We start from the raw sequence: 19,013 nt of genomic DNA, 5'->3' as shown, positions 1-19,013 counted from the left end.
GGTAAGAACACTAACGTCCCAGCGTCCAATATACTCCTTGACTCCTTCGCTGCTGCCTTCGAGAGTAAGGGACCGGCCCAAGAAGACAAAAAGAAGGATAACAGGAAGGCCCTAAACCATACACAAGAACAAGTCAATCAGTCAAACTACAAATCCATGGATTTCGAGGGGATACGAAATCCTCACATACCATTGTGACGTATGAAATTCGACCTGTCCACTGGACGCCAAAGCCAATACCAAAAAAGACGATAACCCAGACCAAGAACGAATATCCAACATTCGCTCCTACCAATCGTGTTGGGCGTCCGTCTTGGCCAAGTGTTTCAGCTCCGATGATGACGTTGGTACTGTTAATGCGACATAACATACAAAATAGTGATTGTGAGCAAGTGCAATGATCGCGACCTCTATCCAGGACGACCACTTGTGTCGTTGCAAACTCACAAATATTCGACAGCTTCTTCTCCGGATATGTCTGGAGCTCCCCACGGATCGTTATTACCAAAGCTATCAAAGAAGGCATTGACAACCCACGCAATGAGCATACTTGAAAATGAGGCAAAAAAGTGAGAATCGTCCGGAGTGCGCTGAAAAGTGCGTGTGTGGGCCGCACGTACCTGTAATAAACAACCAACATGAAACCGCATGCCACACTTGCAACACCAACACCCCGAAGACGAGGATGAAATCCCCCAAAGACGCCAACATCGCCAGACTGAAAAAATTGTCCTATGAAAGGAATTCGAATTGCAAAATGTGATTAGAAAAGAGGCGATATGGCGCTTTCCGTTTCGAGGAGTAACCGGAAGGACCTCGACGGAACGTCTAGTGCCTAACTGTCATTCGGTCGACAAAAAGCCGTTTCTGCTGGTACCAATTTCCACACAGTTCGTGAATGTACTTACCGAAGCCTATTTCAAGGATTAAAATAGGAATGCCGATGAGGAACAACGCCATAAGGTAAGGAATAAAAAAGGCGCCTCCCCCGTATTCGACCGAGAGGGCTGGAAAACGCCAAACGTTTCCAAATCCCACTGCAGCCCCAACAGCTGCAAAGTAGAACGCTGTTCGCGACGGCCAAGTCTCTCGGGTTTTTCCATCAGTAGTATTACCGGCCATGGTCGCTAGTGCACGAGAAAGTGGATGTCAAGAAGAAGTCTAGAAATTCTAGATGTAAAGTAAGACTGATCTTGGCACAGCAACTTTTATGACACCTTCGCAGGCAGCATTTTTAAAAGGAAGTGCACTACACGGAAGCAGGGATTGGAGAAAGTCAACTGCGCAGCTGCCGTTCAGAAAAGAAGAATCAGTTCTTCCTCTTTGTTTTGCGTGATGTAGTGAACCACATCAGTGTGCAGAACAAGACACTTGACATTTGTACATAGAACAGCGTCAATTTGCGCTGACACCCTACAGTATCATTTATCAAATATATCGTTCTGAAGTCTCCTTGGCTCTGACAGAGTTCGTCGAGCATCTGCATTTCCAGAGTTCTTTCGAAAGCTGAAGAGAAATTCGTAAGATTCTCAACCTCAGAGAGAAGAATTGGGATATAGAAATATTCATATCTTCATAGTTAATTATTTTATTCTGCTCACGTTCACATCAGCTAAACTCCGCTTTCTTGAAGGAACTTTTAGGGAACCAAACAGTCTTCAGAACAAAGTTCTACTTCTAATTCACTGTCGTGTCAGCCAATATATTTCCATCTGAATTTAACGATAAATTCCAACGGTTAAGCGTATGCACGCAAATGAAGCGAGTTTTTTGGCCGCAGTCTTCCTGTCGCCTTGCACCTCAGCTGCAAAATACAACATTTCTAAGGAGGAGAATACCATATACTTATATAATTATGTACGGATCAACCAGAGAGAATATTGTTTTCCGGTTTGTGAACTCATTGCATGCCTGTAGAATTTAAACATTAACAGTAAATAGAGATTTTACAGTTATAGTGAAACACAAATACGGGTCTGAAGTTATCATAATCCATGACACAATTTCTGTAAAGCTGCACTTCATTCAGGTTTGTTACCTTAGCTTCTCTCGAATGCAAAAATCGCTATGGATCCCAAAGTCGTGTCCCTCCGCCAGATATCTCATACAAGAAAACGCTGCATGTAAACTCGAACAAGCCTGTAGTTGGAGAGTTGACTGTAGAAGAGGAACTCGCAGAAACAAGCGTAGACTGCAATTTGTTGGATATCAAATAGTGAAAAGCAAATGCAAGGAGCATTGCAATTCCATCAACCTTTGATGATGTGCTTTTGAAATTGGTTAACAACTCTAGTAAGAGCATTTATTCGGTATATCCGGGTCTTCACCGAGGAGTAAATCTGTTTGATTCGTTCAGCAACGTCGAGCGCACACAGAAACCATGCAAGTTGGATCTCTGCCGCTATCAGCGTTTGTTCCTCCTCCGCCCCCCAGTGCCATCAGCTTCCCAGTCAACCGACATATGGTTAAGACAGAGCATATTATTAGTGAACTGGGCTTGACATTGCCACCCGCACCTACAGCGGCTGCGAATTATCAGCCGTGCCAGCGCGTTGACAACGTCTTGTACCTCTCTGGTCATTTGCCGCTTCGTGACGATGGAACGCTTCATACGGGAACTCTTGGAAAAGATTATGATGTACAAGCTGGCTACCAAGCAGCTCGGCAGGTTGGATTGAATCTCATCGCATCTTTGAAACACGAATTGGGAGATCTCGACAGAGTTGAGAAGATTGTGAAACTTTTCGGAATCGTCCAGTCCACAGATGATTTCCATGAACAGCACAAGGTAGTCAATGGATGTTCTGATCTATTTTGTGAAGTATTTGGGAAAGAGCGAGGGATGCACGCACGATCAGCGATTGGTACAAACGCCTTGCCCCTCGGAATCGCCGTCGAGATTGAAGCCATAGTTCTAGTGAGAGACACTTCAACTTAGGCGTACGACTGATTGTGAGACGGAACTTTCAATACGGTCTTGCGTGTGTTTAGTTCTTTGCAAGATAGAGCTATAAAGCACTAAAGTTAACGGTAAAAAGGAAGCTCACGTCAACAAATTTGCAACCGTCAAGTTATTCCACGAAAAGGGAACCGAGTTTCGTCTGTCTGCTTGTACCAGACGTACGCCGTCTGACTGTGACGTCGTTTCGCCAAAGGGGAGTCCATCCGTAAGTCCATCGTCGTTACGAGACCATCCTGGTTGATCTTCTTTGCTCACAGACGCCAATGGATGGTGGAGTCAGCATTCACTAGAACAAAACAATTCCAGTGTGTCAACGATTCGATCCCAACGGAAAAAATTCTTTCCAGCTGGATACCACCTTGCTACTTCAAGTCGCGGATGTAATGTTGTATCGTTTGTGTACAGCAGTCGTCTTTTGGTCTTGCTATCGTCCTTCCCTTGCGTTTACGGTGCCATCGACCAGAGGCCCTTCTACCACCACGTACCGCCGTTACCTTTTGGTTAGAATGGCGTCGCTTAAGCCATACATCGAAATCTTAATACAAGGTACGCGTCCACTGACAGCAGATGAAACCGAAGCAGCATTTTCTGAGATTTTACAAGGAGCCGATGAAGTTCAGGTCGGGTCGCTCTTGACTTTGTTGCGTGCCCGGGGTGAAACGCCTTCCGAGATTGCTGGTATGGTTCGGGCTATGAACAAAGCCTGCAACGCAGTTGATCTTGGAAATCGGAAACTTTTGGACATTGTCGGTACAGGAGGTGATGGAGCCGATACAATCAACATTAGCACGGCATCAGTGGTGCTCGCGGCCGCCTGTGGTTGTATTGTGGCCAAGGCGGGGAATCGTTCCGTGTCGTCAGCGTGTGGATCAGCAGACGTACTGGAGGCTCTGGGTGTCAAAGTTGACCTGACACCCGAGCAGGTTGTAAAATGTGTCGATGCCGTCCGTATGGCCTTCATGTTTGCCCCGGTCAACCACCCGTCGATGAAGTATGTGGCACCAATTCGCAAAAAGTTGGGTGTGAGAACGTGTTTCAATATTCTCGGACCCATGACAAACGCGGCTGGCGCACAGCACGCTGTCATCGGAGTCTTTCACCCTGAGCTCCTGTCACTTATGGCGGGCGCCTTAAAAGAAGTTGGGCGTGTGGATCATGCGGTAGTTATCCATGGGCTGGGACTGGACGAAATTAGCCCCCTGGGACCCTCGACCATTCTAGAAATTAAGAACATTGCGGCTCCGGGTGAGCCCCGTATCTACGAAGAACGGGAATTTGAGTTCGATCCCTTGAGTATTGGCATTGCGCGATGCGAACTGGCTGACCTAAAGGGTGGTGGGCCTGAAGAGAACGCTCAAAAGTTTCGAGATGTACTGTTGGGTGGAGGACATACCGACGCAAAGAGAGATTCTATTGTCTTGAACGCTGGGGTCGGTTGCTACGTTTTCGGTTTGGCAAAGTCCATCGAAGACGGATGTGACCTCGCTCGTGCAACTCTCGAATCCGGCAAAGCAAGCTCGCTGTTAGAATCTTGGGTGAAAGTGAGTCAAGAAATTGCTACGGCGGAAAAGGTAGCATAGTTTTCTGTAGGATTGAAATTATGCCAAGAAAATTGAGCTTTCCTGAGTAAAATTCTCTCTATTTGTTCGCTTAACATATATGACTTAAACCGAGTCATTTTCCCGTCAAATCTCTGCGAATTTCTTTGAAGAAAGCCGAGACGAAACCGGGGAAGCCTCGTAGGGGAGCCTGTGGTGGTCCACGTGCGCTACTCGACGAGCCTCTCACTTGCGTTTTGGCAATGTCTTCAAAGGCCTTTTCGAAGTGCTCAGTTCCGGTCTTGTGCAAATTTTGCAGGTTATGATCTGTTCGAATAGCAAAACGTTGAAACGTTTTCGAATTTGCAAGTCCCTTGATGAGGACTTCATTTGCAATGTAGTTGGCGACACGTTGAATAAATTGGCTCATGATTTCTTGTCAATCAAACACAAGAACCGATAAGCATGCAAAAAGAACAATTTACGCACAAACCGAATTCAAGAAAACGATTGATCTCAGCAATCACAGTCAATGTTCGCAGAAGACCGCTGACTGCCACGGATGCGCCTCAAAGAGTAGTAGTCGCGTACCGTCAACGTAAAATCACACAGGTCAGACAGATCAGCACAAAGCACGTTTGTAGTTCATTTGTCCGTCCAAGTGAACTCGAACAACTCATTCTCTGGACGTAAGAGACAACTCGTTCAACCCTATCTCTAGTGAGGAATATGGAAATTGCTGACCCAAGAGCCTCGCGAGAGACATCGAACTACCTAAAACTTCAAAGCATGAGTTCTGTCCGTTTGGCTATTGCTAGCTAGCTAGCTAGCTAGCTAGTCGGCCCTTCAATGTCAATTGGTAACCTCGCTGTGAGCAGCCCAAATAGCATGCAACCCCGCGAACAAATCACATAGCGATTACAATTTAGAGTGAACTCGCGTGCATTTGTGTTATTTCAATCAATTTCCTAAAGCGTGCAAAGCGTGTAAAACAAGTAGACCTACATAAACACGGTAGTAAAGCAGACATATGTTGGTCACGTGGAAGGGATCTTCGAGTTGAGTTGTCTTACAGTATTTACTATTTTGATTGGTGTAGCGGGATTAGAGAGAGCAACCAATTCCAGACTACATTTTGGCAATCAAGACAGTTGGACATGTCCCTTCCCCCTCCATAACTCAACAGTCAGTCAGTTTCCGGGATGCGGCCCTCCAGACGATGGACAGAAGAAAAGGGCTGGGCCAACGGGTGAGACCCATTCGGGAGTCGTGTGATGATATACGATTCCAAATTTGTATTTCCCCGAAAGACCGAGGAAGGGAATGGGCATTTGGTCTCCGGCATCCAACTCTCTCCTTTTCTTACCTCACAGACGAAAAATAGATAAAATGCAACCAATCACTTGAGAATGAAGCGCCGAAGAGTTAGGAGTTTCGAACCACAGAAAGCCAATCCTCCGTCAACTCCCCCTGATTTTACTGCTACAGGTAGTAGATAGTCACCGTTGGATCTTGACAGCTGACACAATCCGACTCGACTCGTATTCACGGCGACACGTAAGAACCAAAACTGTACACGGCCAGACCCCACGACTAAAGTGAACGCTCTCGGTTGATCCAACAACGTGTTCTGGTCGGGCAGTTTACGAACGAACGAGCGAAGCAAGAGTCCTCAAGCCGGCTTTGAAAATAACTTTACACGGAGTTTTGCTGCAATTTCCAACCGCGAGCGCAAACCTCTTTTTTTCACTGTAGGAGTCTCTTTGATCCGAGTGCACGCTGTTCCCTCCGACGACTACTTTACACAAATAGAAAGAAATTCAAACATCGATGCCGCTCTTTCGCATCATGGGAGGCGCCAATAGGCCGCGTACGAGCTCCGGCAGCAACACCAACATCAATGCTAATAGCAGTAGTAGCAATCCCGTCCCCACCAATGTATCGGGCTCCAATGCGAGCGCACGTTTCACATATCCCGGCCAACGGGTTGCGGCGACCTGGCAGTCGGCTTCCATGCCACCCGTAGTGGGATCACGACCGACGCTTCCGCCCCGTACGGCACAGGACTTGGTCCAGTCCGGATCGGCAGTGAGCCGCCATACCCCCTCTCCGCTGGCGGCACCTTCCGCGTCCAACGTAGTCCTGCGGGGAAGCCAGGTGGATGCTGCCGCCAATCGTGCTTCCAATACAGCTACTGCGGCTCTGGAATCGTCCTCTGGTGCTACGACTGTGGCGGTAGACCCGGGAGCTTCCGGGAACAACGGTGACACCAATTCTACGACTACACCTTCATCCTCAACAACTACGACTCGTCCAGGAGCTTACCAAGTCTCACGGACCGCTACCGGACCCGCTCAGGTCTACCGCGTCACAGTTCCTCAAGGGGTCCGTCCCGGAGCCGAGTTTACGGTTCACGCTGGTCCCCGGCGTGTGCGGGTTCGGTGCCCCCCAACGTCGCAACCGGGCCATTCCTTGCAGATTACCTTACCCCCGGAACCCGTCACACATCACGTTCCGTTGAAAATGGCGCCCCTCACGGCACCCACGTTAGAGCCCGGAACGGCAGACGCCCAATCGGCGATTTTTATGTCTGGAGGTCACGTGCCCATGAATCCAGAAGTTGCTAAAGTCAATCAGCAAGCGGAAGCTTCGGGCGGGACGGCACAAACATTCTTGGTGACCATTCCAGCGAATATATATCCCGGTATGCAGTTTACTGTTAATGTTGGTGGTCAGAAATTCATGGTCACGTGCCCGCAATCGGCCGGCCCGAACATGAAAGTCCGGATTGTACCGCCCACCGTCCGGGAGGAACCCGAGGCCGCACCCAAAACGCAAGTCTTTGAAGTGTCGGTCCCCCCAGGGGTACAGCCCGGGCAACCGTTTGCGCTGGTGGCCAATGGACAACGCGTACTGGTTACTTGTCCTCCCAATGTCTCGGCGGGGCGGAAAATTCGGTTTCAATTGCCCGTTTCTCAAGTAGTGGGACAGATTGAACTGTCGTACGAATCCGAGAAAGGAGGGTGGAGGAGGACGATCCGGGTCACAGACTTGAAGTTCCAGTGGGTTCGACTGGATGAGAAATCCGACAGTGCTTCCAACATTGTCGACGTGGACGGGATGGAGCGATTCGACTTCCGACGATCCGCTTATGTGCGCAGCGTTACCTACCTGGAAGGGAACGATGCCCGGATGCGAACCGGCAAAGTGGAACTCGTCCCCGCCAACGAAGCCGTTGTTGATAGTCGCCTACTCGTTAACGGCCGGCCATTGCTGTCCTATGCCGACATTGCTGATACACAAGGCAAGGCTCTGTCACAAAAGACAGAATGGTTTCAAGGTATTTGCACCCAACTCACGTCGGCCTGGGAAGACGGCCACGTCAAGATTGTTGTCCGGCGGAAGCACTTATTGCTGGACAGCGTAGATGCTGTCATGAGTTTGGGACGGGACGATTTGCGCAAACGGTGGAGGGTGGAGTTTTTGGGAGAGCCGGGTATGGACGTAGGCGGTGTTTCGCGCGAGTGGTTTCAGCTCGTAACGGAACAAATATACGATCCCGATTTCGGGTTGTGGTTGTCTTCCGTCAACAATCAAATGTGTATGAATATCAACCCGTCGAGCGGTATGTATTCCATTACAGGGAGTTGACTTTGCATTGGCTCGTGTCACTCATCAATCTTCTTTTATTCCTGTGTAGGTATGTCATGCCCGGAGGACCACTTTATTTACTTTCGCTTTCTTGGTCGCATTCTTGGAAGGGCGCTCTTTGATCGGCAAGTAGTCAAGGGTCACATGGTTCGGACTCTTTACAAGCACCTTTTAGGGTGGCCTATCACTTTCGAAGATATCCAATCACAAGACGAAGAATACTATCAATCCCTCAAGAAACTCACCAAAATGGAAGACGTTTCGTTGATGTGCCTTGATTTTACTGCAACAGAAGAAAGCTTGGGCGTTCGCACCGAAGTCGATCTTGTGGAAGGCGGGGCTCTCAAGGAAGTGACCAACGAGAATCTTGCTCAGTATCTGGAGGCGAATCTACAGTATCGTATGCTAGGTCGCATCAAGCCACAAGTTACCGAGTTGCTACTGGGCTTTTTCGACATAATCCCAGAACCAGCGTTAACTGTATTTGACGCGAACGAACTTGAACTTATTCTCTGTGGGCTCCCCGAAATTGACATGGTGGACTGGCAGCAGAATACACTATATTCTGGTATGTTCGAAGGAAAGGGCTGCAGTAGCGAAGTAGTTACATGGTTTTGGGAAATAATGAAGGAAGATTTTGATCAAGAAATGCGTGCTCGGCTCCTACAGTTTGTTACCGGAACATCCGGTGTGCCATCTCGAGGATTTGCAGTGCTTCAGGGAATTGACGGAAATATCAAGAAATTTACTATTCACGGTGTGGACAGTTGCAACTATTATCCCAAGGCCCATACTTGTTTTAACAGGATCGACCTGCCCCTGTACGCATCCAAGAAAGAGCTCTTTGACCGACTGAAGACAGCGATTACTATGTCGGGGGTTGGGTTCGATATGGAATAGAATTTACAGGTACCGGAACTCAGAAATGTAAATAGTTAGCGGCAATTTTAGCCTACAATGATAGAACCTTACGATTCTCGCAGACTGTTTAGAGGTTAGATCAGCAGGCTATCAATGTCAATGATGCGGGATCTCTAGTCCACCTCGTAAAACTAACCATAAAATTGTTTATGTTAGTGCGTCGGCTAGCGTTCATTGGCTTGCAAAGCAATATAGCCCTTTCAAATGCAGGTAAGTGAATTAGCGCCACTTCGGCGATATTCGTTCGCAAACGTGTTTTACGTGTAAATCCTGTAAAAAGAAGATCGCATGGTGTCATTTTGTTCGGATTTGAAAAGTGCATCCTGCTTTTGTATCAACATCTCGAAAGAGTCTTGACATCGGATAAACCATGAGATTTTTCTTGGCGATGTCCGTGCTCATAGGTTGTTTTGGAACTGCATCGGCTGCAGTAGTTTTAAGTGAGAAGGTTTTGACACTCACCAGGACTGTTGATCCAACTCCTAGTAAGGACAACGTCTCACCAGAAGTTCAATCGCCTACTGCTAAACGCCAAGTCGCTTCCGTCCCACACACAACGAATCACAGCCCCACAGTCCCTACGAATATCCAAGAGTACAATGTAGACTCATAATCTTCGTAGTTCATCGTTTTCCTCAACTGTGATCTTCATCGTCGTTTTGTGTTCTTCAATAGAACTACGAAGCAACCCCACCGTCTTTACGCTCCCAGCCCTGCCCTACCGCCCATCCGCCATCTCTTCGGTCCCGATGTCGACCTCTGCTCACTTCAAACTGAGCGACTTTCCTCACAAAGTCCTGGATCCGATTGCCACCCTCACCGTCCCACCGACTTACGCGACCATCAAACATGCCCAACGTCAGCTCATGACCAACGCAGCCGCCATCCCCACGCTCAACGGTGGCGGCGCCCACGGCCACATGGCCTTAACCCTCACCGCTCTCGCGTACGCCGACATCAGCGACGTCCCGTTCGTCATTCCCGTCGCTCCCCCTGCCAATCCGCCCCCCGGCGCCACGCAACCCCAAATCACCGAGAATAACCGCGTTCACCAACGCGACGCTGACATTTACAACCTTTATGTCGCTGTTAACAACGCTCTCCGCCAACAGCTTCTCGATGCGATTCCCCGCATCTACGTACGCGCCCTCGCGCATCCCATGTTCGAGTTCAGCAACGTCACGTGCCTTGACTTGCTTTCGCACCTCTGGACCAAATACGGTACAATCAAGCCCGCTGAGCTCCAGAAAAATTTCCAGTCAATGTTCACCCCGTGGAATACAACAGAACCGATTGAATCCGTTTTTCTCCAGCTCGACGAGGCCATCGCCTTCTCCGTCGACGGTAACGACCCCATCTCCGAAGCTGCCGCCGTACGAGCCGGCTATGAAGTCATCGCGCACTCTGGCCTGCTCCTCCTCGACTGCAAAGAATGGCGCAAATTACCCCTTGCTTCTCACACCCTTGCCAACTTTCAGCAGCACTTTTCCCTTGCCGACGACGACCGGCGCCTTACGGCCACCACTGGTTCCCTCGGCTATGCCAACGTTCTCGCTGCAACCCCCTCTCTGACTCCAGCCACGGTTTCCGACACCCTCAGCCTTCCCTTCTCCGCGCTCTCTGTGTCACAGACTTCCGTCTCCTCTCCGGATATGACCTATTGCTGGACCCATGGGACCAGCAAGAACCGACGCCATACGAGCGCCACGTGCAAGAACAAGGCCCCTGGCCATCGCGACGACGCGACCGCCACCAACACTCTCGGCGGATCCACCAAGGTTTGGACCGCTCCCAAGCCCCCTGAATAGGAAAGAGGGACGGCTACGCCGATGGTTAACTCTAGTAATACCGATTATTTAAATCATATTACTAGTCTTAATTCATCTGTAGCCCCCTCCCCGCCTAGTTCCCATACCTCGGCCATTGCCGACACCGGTTGCACCGGCCATTACATCACCGTCAACTGCCCCCACACCCACAAACTTCCTGCACGCCCCAGCCTTGCCGTCCGTGTCCCTAACGGCGCCGTCCTCCGCTCAAGCCACATTGCCACCCTGGCCCTCCCTGGCTTCTCCCCTTCTGCTTGCCAGGCCCACATCTTCCCCGGGCTTACCTCGCACCCACTCATTTCGATTGGACAACTTTGTGACGACGGCTGCACTGCCACTTTCTCAGCCACTCGCCTCGAGATCCACCGCGACACTACACTACTCCTCTCCGGCACTCGTGCACCCACTACCGGCCTCTGGCACCTTGATCTTACCCCTGCCAAGCCTCCTGCCACAGCCCACGCTCTAGTTCCCAACACTCCCCTCGCTGACCGCATCGCTTTTGTTCATGCCTCGCTCTTCTCCCCGGCGATCTCCACATGGTGCCAGGCCCTCGACTCCGGCCATCTTGCAACCTTTCCTGAACTTTCCTCCCGCCAGGTCCGCAAGTATCCACCTCGTTCCCCCGCCATGGTCAAGGGCCACCTCGACCAACAACGCGCAAACCTTCGATCCACCAAGCTTCCCCCTGTCGGTTCCCCCATCACGACGGCACCCCCTGCCGCCGCTGTGCCCGACCTTGACCCTCCCGACGCCCACCCCGTCACACGCACGCACCATGTCTTTGCTGCTCACCAGCGCGTCACCGGCCAAATATACACGGACCAACCTGGCCGTTTCCTCACTCCTTCAAGTTCAGGCCACAACGACATGCTTGTTCTTTATGATTACGACAGCAACGCTATCCACGTCGAACTCATGAAGAACAAGTCCGGCCCCGAGATTCTGGCCGCTTATAAACGCGCTCATGCTCTTTTCACCCAGCGAGGCCTCCGTCCCCAACTCCAGCGGCTTGACAACGAAGCCTCTGCCGCCCTCCAGTCCTTCATGACCTCAGAGCACGTTGACTTTCAGCTGGCACCCCCCCATCTACACCGTCGTAATGCAGCCGAACGGGCCATCCGCACCTTCAAGAACCACTTTATCGCTGGCCTATGCACCACTAACCCGGATTTTCCATTGCACCTTTGGGACCGCCTCCTCCCACAGGCCCTTATCACCCTCAATCTTCTTCGTCGCTCCCGCATCAATCCTAAGCTGTCCGCCCACGCCCAGCTTCATGGTGCTTTCGACTACAACCGCACCCCGCTTGCTCCACCTGGCACTCGCGTCTTAGTTCATGTCAAGCCGTCCGTCCGCGAAACTTGGGCCCCCCATGCTGTTGAAGGTTGGTACCTTGGCCCCGCCCTGCACCATTACCGTTGCCACCGCGTCTGGGTCACAGAAACACGTGCCGAACGCGTTGCTGACACCCTTTCCTGGTTCCCGACCCGCATTCCCATGCCCGCAGCTTCGTCCACCGACCGCGCCCTGGCCGCCGCCCGCGACCTAGTCCATGCCCTCCAGAATCCTTCCCCTTCGTCTCCGTTCGCCCCCCTCGATGCCACCCAGCACCAGGCACTCACAGATCTTGCCACCCTCTTTGCCACCGTGGCCACCCCGACCGACGATGTCCCTGCACCCGCTCCCGTGCCTCCGGTCCGTCCCCCTGCCCCCGCAACTCCCCTTGCTCAGGTCCGTTTTGCCGTTCCTCTTGTCACGGCCGAACATGCCCCGGCACTTCCGAGGGTGCCCATTCCGGCCCCAGCACTTCCGAGGGTGCCCACCATGGCCACCTATCACTCTCGCACCGGTAACCCAGGCCGTCGCCGCCGCAAAGCACGCAAACAACCGGCAACCCCAACCCTAGTACCGGCGCATCCACACAACACCCGCACCCGGCCCTTTCTTGTCCCGGCCTCCGCCAACGCTGTTGTCGACCCCGCCACCGGCGCCTCATTGGAATATCGCCACCTGCGCTCCGGCCCTGACGCTCCTGATTGGATTCACGCCGCAGCTAACGAAATTGGCAGGCTCACCCAAGGTAACCCACCCCACAGCACCACTGGCAGCCAAACCATGCACTTCATCGCGCATACTGCCCTTCCTCCCGGTCGCAAGGCCACCTACTTGCGCATCGTAGCCAGCATTCGCCCTCAAAAGGCGGAACCCAAGCGCATCCGGTTCACCGTTGGTGGCAACTTAGTTCAATACCCCGGAAAGGTTAGCACCCCAACTGCTGACATCACCACCGCCAAGATCCTCTTCAATAGTGTCCTCTCCACGCCCGCCGCCAAATTCATGTGCATTGACATCAAGGATTTCTATCTTGGCACCCCCATGGCTCGGTACGAATACATGCGCATCCCGGTTCCCGATATCCCTCCCACCATCATGGCTCATTACCAGTTAGCTCCACTCATTCACAACAACTCTGTTACCGTCGAAATTCGCAAAGGTATGTACGGCCTTCCCCAAGCCGGTATTCTCGCCCACGACCGTCTTGTTGAACACCTTGCTGCACACGGCTACGTTAAGACGAAGCATACCGCTGGCCTATTTCGACACGTCACGCGCCCTATTCAGTTTACCCTAGTTGTGGACGACTTTGGAGTGAAATACACTGGCACCGAACACGCTCAACACCTTATCGACACTCTCCAAGCGCTTTACACCATCACCATTGACTGGGACGGCACTCGTTATCTCGGACTTACACTTACTTGGGATTATGAGCGTCGAACCCTCGACATGTCCATGCCCGACTACATCGACCAAGCCCTAACCCGCTTTCAACGCTCGCCCCCTGTTACGCCTCAACATGCGCCTCACCCTTGGACCCCTCCAACTTATGGCGTTGCAACTCAACTCACACCAGTCCCTGATACCACTGAACCTCTCAATGCATCCGACAAGACCCACCTGCAAGAAATCATCGGAACCCTACTTTATTACGCTAGGGCTGTCGACTCGACCATTCTCGTGGCTCTCGGCACTCTGGCCTCGGCACAGTCAACTGCAACCCAAGCGACCCTTCACGCTGCCGAACATTTACTTGACTACTGTGCCACTCACCCACACGCTACGGTACGGTTTCGGGCTAGCGACATGTGTTTACACATTCATAGTGACGCGTCATACCTTTCCGAGTCGAAAGCCCGTTCGCGTGCTGCAGGTCACTTTTTCCTCAGCCGTCGACCCAACGATCCCAATGCTGCTCCCGCTCCGACTGCTCCGGACCCTCCAAATAATGGCGCCATTCACACGCATAGCTCCATCATGTCCGTGGTTCTCTCGTCAGCCACCGAAGCAGAACTCGGTGCCCTCTTTTACAACGCCAAGGACGCCACCGCTTTCCGGGTCACTCTCGACGAACTTGGCCACACACAGCCACCTACGCCTATCCAAACCGATAACGCCTGTGCCTCCGGGATTGCCAACGAAACCATCAAGCAACGACGTTCTAAAGCCATTGACATGCGTTTCTATTGGGTTAAAGACCGCGTCGAGCAAAAACAGTTTATTATTTACTGGCGACCCGGCCTCACAAATTTGGCCGACTATTTCTCCAAGCATCATTCTCCCGCACATCATCGCAAAATGCGCTCGCACTACCTTCTCGAACAGTCACCCACCAATGACAAAGCAACTTCTCATTTGCAGCGAGGGTGTGTTGATCCAACTCCTAGTAAGGACAACGTCTCACCAGAAGTTCAATCGCCTACTGCTAAACGCCAAGTCGCTTCCGTCCCACACACAACGAATCACAGCCCCACAGTCCCTACGAATATCCAAGAGTACAATGTAGACTCATAATCTTCGTAGTTCATCGTTTTCCTCAACTGTGATCTTCATCGTCGTTTTGTGTTCTTCAATAAGGACTTCAGCGGAGCTTTCTGCTCTCGCTTACCTGCCAGAACCCAACGGCACGGGGTTCGACATTCTGGAAGTGTTCATCGATGAGCCTGACCAAGCTCTGATTGCGTCCAAAGACGGATACTGCTTTGCAGCTTTTCGAGGAACAACCTTGACGAAGGAGGATTGGAAGCAGAATCTCATTTTAGGCAATGAAGACATTTGTACCACAACTGGCTCTCAGGAGCGATGTTGCTCAACCCGTCGTGGATTTTTTCAAGCCTACGACACCACCTACAAAGATATGCTCATAAAGTCCCTCCGCTCGTGCGCTTCCGCATGCAAGAACAAGGATGAATGCGTCGTTTTGACCGGTCATTCTCAGGGTGGAGCTGTGGCAGCTGTTGCTGGTGTTGCATTGGCAGATCTCAATCCCTATGTTATCACATTTGGACAGCCGCCTACAATTGATGCTCCGTGTGCAGCTATCACAAGTGAGCGCTGGTATCGCTACGTCAATAGCAAAGATTCCGAATTGTTGAGCTTTGGAATAGTGTACGACCCTATTCCTTTCGCGCCCGGTCTAGGCGCTGATTCTTTTGGGCATATGATTATGATTAGTGGGGACAACTCGGGCGTTGCCTACATTGGATTGGACGCTCAAGACTTTTTTGGACCTCTGAACGTGAAGGGTTTCGAAGCTCACAGTATGATTGGTGCAGAAGGATCTAAATATCCGGGCTACTTGGACCGCATCGTTGCTATTATGGAGTACTATGCAGAGAAGGGAACATATCCTGTTCGTACAACAGGATACTTGCCGAACTCACTGTGTACCGAAGCCAAAGAATGTGAGACAGGTGAATGTGTAAAGGAGACCGGTCTGTCGTGGGCTCGTTGTGTGGGAACCCAGTGCGACGAGGATATGGACTGCCCCGAGACTGGACGGTGCGACTCAGGCATTTGCGTTCCCAAACTCGGCTCTTGCCAGCCTTGTGACGAAGATTCGGATTGTGAGTCTGACCACTGCACTTGGCACTTTGTATGCACGAATATGGAAGGTCTCATAGATAACGAGTGCGGGTGCAGCGTGAACTCGGATTGTAAATCGGGACGATGCGAAGGCTGGGCTCCTCCAATTTGTGAAGCTCGTTTAGGTGACGGTGCAACCTGCAACGAAGACTCGGATTGCCTCTCGAATGACTGCTCTTGGAGCTTTAGATGCCGCGGAGGTGACAAAAATTTAGCAATAGCCACAACCATCTCGGCAAAACAGATTGTGATGAACGCACGCAGTATTGACATTGCCGCCAAAGCCCATCCTACACGTGTATCCGAGCCCACATCGAATTCGAAAGTTAAAATCGGAGGTGTGTTCGGTATCGTTGCGTTGGCTGTCATAGGCTTTGCAGCAATCAAATGGTATCGTCATCGTCGTCATGGATACGAAGAAATTCCTGCCCAGATAAACGTCTGAGCAACACGGTAAAGCAGCTCTGTTAAGTGTGTTTGTTCGATAATGTGTGTATATATATGATCTACTATGATAAATTGATTCTGTACATTTGATTCCATAGTTCCGACCATTGAATCAACTACACAAGAAAACCCAGGTCACCGCCGTTCTTCTTTGCAAGCTTGGTAAGGTTTGTCCGGAGCGTCTTTGGAGCTTCGGCCTTCCATTCATCTTTTGTAATGTACCCCTTTTTATCCTTATCTGCTCGGCTTAGAATGCCCTTCGCTTGCTTTTCCTCGATCCACGCAAAGCCCAGGGTTCGAAGAGCTTCTTTGAGCTCACCTTCGTCGATGTGCCCATCGCCGTTCTTGTCCGATAAAGCAAAAAGAGTATCCAAGACTGCTTCACCTGAGGCAGATTCAGCTGTTTCGACAAATGAGGCGATAACTTCAGAGTGTGTTGCAATCGCCTTAGCTCTTATCTTGTTTAGACGGTCGTCGCCCAAAGCGGCCTTGAAAAGTTTTACAAGCGGAGAGAATAAACCATCTCCGTGTTTCGCTGTCATTTTCTTAGGCAAGGTCGGTTTGGATTTTTGCCGTAAAGGTTGGGCTGATAACGAAACACGGTCCGATTCGACGGGATGCACTTGTTGCGGTATGACTTGCTCTTGCAGATTTGGGAAGCCAGTTGCGGTATGTCCATTCTTCGATGGTATTTCCATCGCAATCTGCATGTAAATGCTGTCCGGAATTGCTTGTCTTGGCAAATCAGACATCCGCAAGCATGTGTATTGCTTGGGACTTGAAAAGGTTGGAGTGAAGGCCGACGAAGAGGTGAGCATGGCGCAGAGGGCGATCGAAGTAAGCTTGGCCATCCTGTAATCTTATTTTTTGCTGTACTGTGAATCCTTCTGACGAATATTTTATGACTACAAGTTGTGAGAGTGAAGTCGTTTTGACTTACTGTCAAGTCGTGTCTCCTACTGAGTAAGCTGATTGACAGTGACGGTATCGAGAGAACATGCCAACGTTTGAAATTGACTCTGAAATCAGAGTCAGCAGAATATATAATGCGACGGCGACGGTCAATTTCCATGTGTCACTGTCAGTGAGCTGTCAACATGGATGTCGGTAGCGACATGATATCATACAATTTCGATGATAATTTTGCGCCAGCCGGTTGAATCAGTACCGGTTATCCTTTTGCTGACTGGCTGTATGTATAACAAAAGAGTCAGACCCGGTGTTTCTTGTTGAGAGTGGAAAGAATGACGCTAGTCTTGGAGTGATTTTCACAGTCACTGTCAGTCATAATAGTAAACTAGTCACAGTCAGCCAGTTTCCTCCCCTTACCAGCTTTGATGGCAATAGAACTATCGAACCGGATCCACATGGGCTATGTCTACCGCTGAAGTATTTGCCAAGCGGGAAACTTGACGGCTGTAGTAAGTATATGCTAAACTTAAATTAGCTTGACTGTGAATACGTTCTTCGTCCAAGTGCATGCATGTGGCTTCTGCCTGGGGTCAGAGTGTCGGTGTAGAAATCTAAAGCGACGCAAATTACCCTTGGTTACGACGTTCTTTTGCGCGAACTTTCATATTGGTCTGGGGAGCTGGAATGGCTCGGAACGAATTAATAACTTGTTCAATTTCCTTTTCAGATCCCTTCCGCCATCGCAAGTCGGCCGCTGAGCCTATCAACATTACGGCTTGATTTGTACCTTCCGGGATAGTAGCAATTAACCGAGCACGACGAGGGATCTCAGTCTGGGTACTCTGCGAAAGGGTGGAAAAACTCAAATCCAGCACACGGTAGGCACCTGTGACACTGTTTTTACGAACTTTGATATCGGTCGGTTGGCCATAGCTCGAAAAACGTCCCTTCGGAGCAAACAAATTGTTGGTGAAAAAAGAGTCTTTGAGCTCCGAAATTGATTTGCCTCCTGTGCTGGACGAAACCGCCAAGAATGCCGTGTCGCCCGTTTTTAAATCGCGGCATTCAACGTCAAAGACACTACCCGTCGCCAAGGGCCAAGTCGACGAGTACGACGCGAGAACAGGAACTTTTTCGCCGGAGATGGTCGTCAGAATAATTTCCGCCAGAATTTCACCGGTACGAGGATCTCGGGATACCTCGCTACCATCGCGCAGCAATACACCTGTTTCGGGACGTGATTTGCCCGCCTGTCCTGAAACGCCCATGGGATTCAAAACGAAGCCAGATTTCAAGTAGGAGTCGACATCGAAACTAGCAGGGAGCTCTTCCAGGGCATTGGCGAATCTATCATTGCCTCTAAAAAAGCTAGCTGTAGTGGCACCGCTCATCCATCCTAGAGCCTGGCGACGACTTGTAAGCTCGAAAGAAAAACCACTTGTAAAAGAAAAAAAGGAGCTCACAATCAGTAGCACCACACCCTTGAGAAACGTCCAAAGGCTCTTATTCGACAGTACAACCCTCATCTTCGACGACATAAGATATGTTTCGGTTTAAAATAATTGAGAGTACTGGAAATTGTCTACAAGGTAGCCGCAGATTTGTTGGCGAATGCCACAATCATGTTGACATCACTGTCAGTCCAGATCAAAAGATCGGAGGACAAGGCAAAATGAACGCGTTTCCAGTTACTTAGTTACAATTACTTGTGTTCGACAGCCGTTGCGAAGCTATTTATGAAGTGCAGCCGCCTGAAATATCATTCGAATTTCATAGTCAGTCGTGACGGTACCTATTCATGAATTCTGTCCTTACCGTAGGAAAAAA

General features: G+C 50.5%; 8 protein-coding genes across 8 annotated transcripts; 4 read left to right on the top strand and 4 right to left on the bottom strand.

Annotated features, from left to right (window-relative positions):
* Positions 1-3: 3 nt before the first annotated feature.
* Positions 4-1,199, bottom strand: PHATRDRAFT_47653 (predicted protein; the record flags this gene model as incomplete). Its single annotated transcript, XM_002181867.1, has 5 exons — positions 909-1,199; positions 621-732; positions 448-549; positions 191-350; positions 4-111 (listed from the first exon to the last, which is right to left on the bottom strand). Coding segments are annotated over exons 1-5 (696 nt in total), but the record flags the coding sequence as incomplete, so codon positions are not given.
* Positions 1,200-2,380: 1,181 nt separating this feature from the next.
* Positions 2,381-2,938, top strand: PHATRDRAFT_37922 (predicted protein; the record flags this gene model as incomplete). The annotated part of the gene is made up of 1 exon (XM_002182027.1): positions 2,381-2,938. The coding sequence occupies one exon, from the start codon at positions 2,381-2,383 to the stop codon at positions 2,936-2,938; it is 558 nt and encodes a 185-aa protein (XP_002182063.1).
* Positions 2,939-3,468: 530 nt separating this feature from the next.
* PHATRDRAFT_14230 (predicted protein) lies at positions 3,469-4,542 on the top strand (the record flags this gene model as incomplete). Its single annotated transcript, XM_002182026.1, has 1 exon — positions 3,469-4,542. The coding sequence occupies one exon, from the start codon at positions 3,469-3,471 to the stop codon at positions 4,540-4,542; it is 1,074 nt and encodes a 357-aa protein (XP_002182062.1).
* A 220-nt stretch (positions 4,543-4,762) lies between these two features.
* PHATRDRAFT_14251 (predicted protein) lies at positions 4,763-4,930 on the bottom strand (the record flags this gene model as incomplete). Its single annotated transcript, XM_002181866.1, has 1 exon — positions 4,763-4,930. A coding segment is annotated over one exon (168 nt), but the record flags the coding sequence as incomplete, so codon positions are not given.
* Positions 4,931-7,863: 2,933 nt separating this feature from the next.
* PHATRDRAFT_14177 (predicted protein) lies at positions 7,864-9,051 on the top strand (the record flags this gene model as incomplete). Its single annotated transcript, XM_002182025.1, has 2 exons — positions 7,864-8,125; positions 8,201-9,051. Coding segments are annotated over 2 exons (1,113 nt in total), but the record flags the coding sequence as incomplete, so codon positions are not given.
* Positions 9,052-9,442: 391 nt separating this feature from the next.
* PHATRDRAFT_47650 (predicted protein) lies at positions 9,443-16,313 on the top strand (the record flags this gene model as incomplete). The annotated part of the gene is made up of 5 exons (XM_002182024.1): positions 9,443-9,557; positions 9,748-10,780; positions 10,946-12,875; positions 14,568-14,628; positions 14,858-16,313. The coding sequence occupies 5 exons, from the start codon at positions 9,443-9,445 to the stop codon at positions 16,270-16,272; spliced, it is 4,554 nt and encodes a 1,517-aa protein (XP_002182060.1). The 3' UTR covers positions 16,273-16,313.
* A 77-nt stretch (positions 16,314-16,390) lies between these two features.
* PHATRDRAFT_37918 (predicted protein) lies at positions 16,391-17,125 on the bottom strand (the record flags this gene model as incomplete). The annotated part of the gene is made up of 1 exon (XM_002181865.1): positions 16,391-17,125. One exon carries the CDS (start codon positions 17,123-17,125, stop codon positions 16,391-16,393), a length of 735 nt encoding a protein of 244 aa, XP_002181901.1.
* Positions 17,126-17,689: 564 nt separating this feature from the next.
* Positions 17,690-18,775, bottom strand: PHATRDRAFT_47649 (predicted protein). Its single transcript, XM_002181864.1, has one exon. It carries the CDS (start codon positions 18,722-18,724, stop codon positions 17,813-17,815), a length of 912 nt encoding a protein of 303 aa, XP_002181900.1. The 5' UTR covers positions 18,725-18,775; the 3' UTR covers positions 17,690-17,812.
* Positions 18,776-19,013: the final 238 nt, after the last annotated feature.

This window comes from Phaeodactylum tricornutum, chromosome 14 (assembly GCF_000150955.2).
Source record: "Phaeodactylum tricornutum CCAP 1055/1 chromosome 14, whole genome shotgun sequence".
NCBI classification, from domain to species: Eukaryota; Bacillariophyta; class Bacillariophyceae; order Surirellales; family Neidiaceae; genus Phaeodactylum; species Phaeodactylum tricornutum.
Note: the sequence above shows the minus strand (reverse complement) of the source record. Positions and strands in the feature narration are given on the sequence as shown.